Genomic DNA, 5,818 nt, shown 5'->3' with positions numbered 1-5,818 from the left:
CTCACGCTGCCGGGGTGCAGGGAAGGAGGGGACGGGTTCAATAGCCCCCCTCCCGCCTTCGGGGTCGGTCATGGGGGCAAGCCCCGGTTCAGGGCACTCCTGCCGTGGGACTGCCCCGTGCGTGGGGACCAAAGCGGCGTTCAAGGGGAGCCCCGGCGGAAAGCAGCCGTCCCTGGGGCGGCCTCCCCGGCCCTCGGAGCTCGCCGGTGACCCGGGAAAACCCAAGCGGTTCATAAAAAGCGACCCCGCACTTCGGTTTTCCTCTCTCGTCCCCGCGGAGCCCGGGGGAGCGTGTGCACGGGTGCCTTGCGCGTCGTGCGGGGCACGTCCCGCGATCCCCCGCAGCGTGAGCGGGCCGTGCCGAGGTGCGTGTCGGGGTTCTAAGTGCGGGAGCGGCCCCTGCTTGGGTCCGGGTGCGTCTGCTCTGCTCGTCCCTGTGTGCGGGTGTGGGGAACACCCCGTGTGCGTGGGGCTCCGCTGCGCCACGCGTGCGCACGTGTGCAGTCGTGCCTGGGCTGTACAGGTGCGTCTGCTCGTGCCTGTGTGTCCACTGTGCTTGTTCGTGTCTGTGTCTGCCCTGCTTGAGCCTGTGCGTCTGCTGGCCTTCTGTCTGTCCCTGCTTGTGTCTATGTGTGAGCGAGCGCCTGCGGAGGCTCCAGTCAGGGAGGTCAAGGGGAAAAAAAAAAGCGCAGGAGAGCAGGGGAGTGTCAGGCCACGGGCGCGTCTGTGCGTGGGCGCGAGTGTCTCTGTGTGCGTGGGGGCGCGCGCCCACCCCGCAGAGGTGCTCTGGGCCTTCTGCACCCGGTGCAGTGACGAGGAGGGGACCAGGAGCAAAGCCGTCGGATATTCTGTCGGTTGTGTCGGACTCCGGCCTTCTCTGTTTCCCCCCCTCTTCCTTTCCTTCCCCTCCTTTTCATCGCTTTTCGTTTTCCCACCCCCGGAGGCGCGGGCCGGGGGGGCCCCGCCCGCCCTCCTCGCGGTCTCCCCGGGGGCGCATCCCCGCCGCCCCCCGCGGGCAAAGGGTCCCTCCCGGGGCGTGGGGAGTGTGGGCAGTGCTGACGGTGACGGAGCCGCGACACGGGCATTTCCCGCAGCATTTCCTTCTCCCGGGGGCGGGCGAAGGCTTTCCGAAGGGAGGCCGCGTACGCCGCGGCAGCGCTTGGCGCTGCAGCCTGACCTTCCGCTCACACCGGCTCTGCCGAGCCCCCGCCGCCCCCCGGGAAAGGGGACCCCGCCGAGGGGCGACCCCTCGCCCCGCTCTTTCCCTTTTCTGTTCGGTCTTGTTTGCGTTAGATAAGCAGGTCTAATAACACTATTGACAAAGCCGGGTTTGGTGGCAGGCTTGACTCCCTGACCCGCAGGTGTTTATTCTTTCCGACTCGTTAAAAAGCGGTCGGCGGCGCGTTCGCGGCAAATATTTGCCGTGTGCGGGAATGGTGGAAAAACCGTCATTGAATGCGCGGCGGGGACAGCGTCCCGGGGCCGGGAGGGCTTTCCCCGCCGAGAGGGGCTGGCTCTCCTCTCATGCCGCTCCCCCCCCCCCCGTTAACCCCCCCGTTAACCCCCCCGTTAGCCCCCGTCGCGCTGCCCCCGCCTCTCCTGGAGTCCCCCGGGGCGGGGGAAGGGGGCGGGCCGCTCCGCTGTGACAGGTGGGCGGCGGGGCCAATGGCGGGCGAGGCCGCGGCGCCGCCGGCCCAATGGGAGCCGCCTGCGGCCCTTGAAGGGGCGCGCCGCGGAGCGGGGCCGCACTGCCGCCGCCGCCGCCGGGAGACGCGGCCGGCCCGGGGCCGCGGTCGCGTCCGTCCTCCCGCCCCAGCTCGCCGGCGCTCTCATGGAAAAATCCAAAAATTTCCGCATCGACGCGCTGCTGGCTGTCGACCCCCCCAAGGCGGCGGCGGGGCAGAGCGCGCCGCTGGCCCTGGTTACCTCACTGGGCGGCGGCAGCAGCAGCGGGAGCGGCAGCCCCCCGTCTTCCTCCTCCTCCTCCTCCTCTTCCTCATCCTCCTCGTCCTCCTCCGAGCATCCCGCCGGCGGCCCCGCCGACTGCCTGCGCACCGACAGCCCCTCTCCGCCGCGCCTCCTGGCCGCCCACTGCGCCTTGGTCCCTAAACCCGGTTTTTTGCCCGGCGCCGGTTCCCACCCGCATCACCACGCCTCGGCGGCCGGCATGGCCCTGGGACTGCACCCCGCGGCGCCCGGCGGGCCGGGCATGCCGGCCCAGGCGGCCCTCTACGGCCACCCGGTGTACGGCTACTCGGCGCTGGGCGGGCAGCACCCGGCCCTCTCCTACTCGTACTCGCAAGTGCAGGGAGCCCACCCCTCCCACCCCGCCGCCGACCCCATCAAGCTCAGCGCCGGCACCTTCCAGCTGGACCAGTGGCTGCGGGCCTCCACCGCCGGCATGATCCTGCCCAAAATGCCTGACTTCAACTGTGAGTACTCGCCTCCCGCAGCCGCGTCCCCGCCGTCCCCCCGCCCGGCTTAGCGGGAGCCGTCTCCTCCCGAGAGGGTAGAATCCCCCTCCCCGCCCCGGCGTGAATGAGCCGTAGGTTTAAACAGGCGGTGACTTTGAGTTTGTTTTTGTGGCTTTTTAAAATTATTATTATTTTATATTTATTGGAAGGAGGGCGCAGCGATCCGCCCTGGGAAGCGGGGTGTGGGGGGCCGCCTCACCTTCCCGCCCGGCGGAGCCCCTGACAGCTCGGGGTTTCATGGCAGGTTAAATAGGAAGGTGGCAAATCGCTTCCTGCCGTGGCGAACGCCCTTTCCCGCCGTCCCCGGGGTGCAGAAGCTGCCGGGGAGAGGGGACGGCAGGGACAGGAGCCCTCATGGTCTTCCCTCCAAAACCCAGTCTCGATGTATTCCCCCTAAAAAATAGTGGGCGGCGGGTCCCATCACCCAGCCACCGTTCTTAATTTTATTACTCTTTTATCGGAAATGGGTTTATAATAATTACGGCAGGCTCCTCTGGGCAAACCCGGTGTAGGGAGGCCCTGGGGTGAGCCAAAAACTTGGTGTTCCGCGTTCGCTGGGGATAGTGGATAGACCCGAACTAAATCTAGGCGGGAGGGTTTAGGTCTGGGAGGAGGGGAGGCTGCAAAGGCCGCGTTAAAGCGGGCGATCCCGAGGTCCCGGCAGAGGCGCGCTGCCGAGCACTAGGCCTCGCGGCGGCGGGGACCCCGCGCGCATCTGTTAGGCGCGGATCAGCTGCGGAGGTGTGAGCTCGCTGTGGGAACGGCCGGTTTAACAACGCCGGAGGTGTAGTTTTACGAAAATCATGCCGAGAAAGGAATTGGAATTTTTCCCGCTTCCCCCCCCCCCCCATTTTCTGCACAGGCATTCGCAGACAAAAAACTCCATTGTTTGCTCTAGAATTGGGGTTGTTTAGACTGGAACATTCGGAGGGGGGAAATAACTGGGAGAGCTGTCAGAGCTCTGCCTTTCAAACAAGGGACGGGGGGGTGTGTGTGTGGAATAAATAACCGGAGAGAAACGAGAATGGAGCCTCGGAAAATCGCACCGCGGTGAGAAAACCTCCCCGGCGCTGCCGGCCGGGAGCGGACACTGCCCGGGCTCCGAGGGCGGCCGGGGGGAGAGAGCCGACCCCACCCCCCCTTCGTGTTCTGATTTTTCGAAGCCAAAATGCCAAAATACTCCGAGAACTGAGCGGTGCCGCGGCCGCCTCGCATCCCCGGGGGTTTCTGGGCCCCCGAAGGGGCTCGGGCGGGCCCAAGCCCTCCCCCTTAGCCATCGCCGGGCCTTTTTTTAGTTTTTAATTATTATTTCTCAACACGGAAAACACGCCGATATATTTATTTTTTTCTTTTTCGTTCGAAGACAGTGTTCCAGCCCTCGCTGCCGGCCCGCGCCGCGGCGGGGGGGTGTGTGTGTGTGCCTGCCTGCACCCCCGTTAATTAAAGGGGTACGGGCGGGCTGGGGGCGCGGCGGCTGTAACTGCAGCATTTACATGGAGCCAATTGCGGCTCCCCGGAGAGCCCGGCACCCCCTCGCCGCCATCCCCGGCTCCGTTTTATTGTCTCGCACTTGCTAGACCCTTGGGAAATCAAGAGACGTCTTTTTTTCTTTATTTAAGAGATTTAATTTAATTATTTGTTTGGGTCTCTGGGGAGCGGGGGAGGGGGTATCCCCTGACACTGCGCAAACCCAGAAACCCCGGAGCCGGGGGTTCTGACGGCAGGGGGTGGATCCCTCCCTCGGTCCGTGATCTGGTGGGTGACTGTCCGTCCTGCCCCAATGCTCCCGCCGGCTTTCCTCCCCACTCCCCTCCCGGGGGACCCCCGGCTGCGGCGGGGCGGCCCCCCCGCTCACCCCCCCGCTCCTTTCCCAGCCCAGGCTCAGTCCAACCTTCTGGGGAAGTGCCGTCGGCCCCGCACGGCCTTCACCAGCCAGCAGCTGCTGGAGCTGGAGCACCAGTTCAAGCTCAACAAGTATCTCTCCCGGCCCAAGCGCTTCGAGGTGGCCACGTCGCTGATGCTCACCGAGACGCAGGTGAGTCGCCGCGGGTGGCGGGCGGGGGGGGATGCTGCCTGGGGAGGGGGGGCAGTGGATGAGGAGGTGTCTGTGTCCCCATGTCGTGTCGTCCCCCCCCCCCCCCCCCCGTCTCCCCCAGGTGAAGATCTGGTTCCAAAACCGGCGCATGAAGTGGAAGCGCAGCAAGAAGGCGAAGGAGCAGGCGGCGCAGGAGGCCGAGAAGCAGAAGGGGGGTGGCGGGGAGGACAAGGGGGATGAGGACCTGCTGCTGCCCGCACCGGAGAAGAGCGGCGGGAGGAGGATGCGGGAGCTGCCTGACAGCGAGCCCGAGGATGAGGAAGAGGAGGAGGAGGAGGAGGAGGCAGCAGCGGCCGGGCGATGCTGCCCTTACCACTCCTCCGACTGCTCTGAGGCAGAGGAGGCGGACACGCAGCCCCGGGGGCGGCAGGGAGCCCCGGCACAGCCCCAGTGAGCCCCCCTGGCTGCCCGCCCCGCTGCCTCCAGCCGCCGGCTCTGCCTGTCCCCCCGGAAGGGGGGTGGGGGGGGAGAGCCCCGTTCGGCGCCGGCCCTGCTCCCCCCCTCGGTCCCACTTCTCCCTGCTTGGAGGGTGGTGGAGAAGAGGATCCCCCCGCATGCCGGGCAAAGAAGAGGATTTACGGTGAATACAGTGTTATTTTTGACTGAAAATCAGACAAAACTTGACACCCCCCCCGCTGCCATCCCTGCCCCCGGGAAGTGCATTCCTTTCGCTGAGTATTGGAAATTTTTTGTTCTTACTATATATTGGGAAAACTGTTTGTCATGAACGTTAAAACTGCTGGAAATCTCAATACTGTCTTTATTTTTGTATATTGTATTTATAAAAAAAAAATTTACCTCTACTTATGCATGCTAAATTATTCCCCAGGCCCCCCCATCTATGCGATGGGGTGGAAAATAAACGGTGTTTTGTACTTGAGATGTATGAGTGCTCTTTGCCTGGGTGGCGGTTCCTGGTGCTCCGGGAAGAGCTGAGCGCCTGGAAGGGAGCAGGGAACCGGTTTCTAACTCGAATTTAATTCGGTGCCGCAGTCGTCATGTAATAGCTGACATCGGTAGGGGTCTTTCCCAGAGGAACGCCTCGGTACTGGGGAGGAATTCCGTTCCTTCCCCACCCTCGGGGTTTTGTTGCTTTCCAGGCATCACCCCCACCCTCTGGCAGCAGAGCTGCGTGTCCCACCCGGGGAGGGGTGGGGAACCACCCTTCCCTTCTTCCTCTTCCCCCCCCCCCCCCCCCCCAAAAGAGGGGCTGCAGAGCCAGGGCGTAAGAAAAGGGGGAGCAACGCCG

At 64.8% G+C, this 5,818-nt stretch overlaps 1 protein-coding gene across 1 annotated transcript; it reads left to right on the top strand.

Annotated features, from left to right (window-relative positions):
* Positions 1 to 1,816: 1,816 nt before the first annotated feature.
* MNX1 (motor neuron and pancreas homeobox 1) lies at positions 1,817 to 5,444 on the top strand. The gene is made up of 3 exons (XM_075086107.1): positions 1,817 to 2,432; positions 4,349 to 4,509; positions 4,631 to 5,444. Exons 1-3 carry the CDS (start codon positions 1,832 to 1,834, stop codon positions 4,961 to 4,963), a joined length of 1,095 nt encoding a protein of 364 aa, XP_074942208.1. The 5' UTR covers positions 1,817 to 1,831; the 3' UTR covers positions 4,964 to 5,444.
* The last annotated feature ends 374 nt before the right edge of the window (positions 5,445 to 5,818 follow it).

Source organism: Phalacrocorax aristotelis, chromosome 2 (genome assembly GCF_949628215.1).
Source record: "Phalacrocorax aristotelis chromosome 2, bGulAri2.1, whole genome shotgun sequence".
Taxonomy (NCBI): Eukaryota; Metazoa; Chordata; class Aves; order Suliformes; family Phalacrocoracidae; genus Phalacrocorax; species Phalacrocorax aristotelis.
Note: the sequence above shows the minus strand (reverse complement) of the source record. Positions and strands in the feature narration are given on the sequence as shown.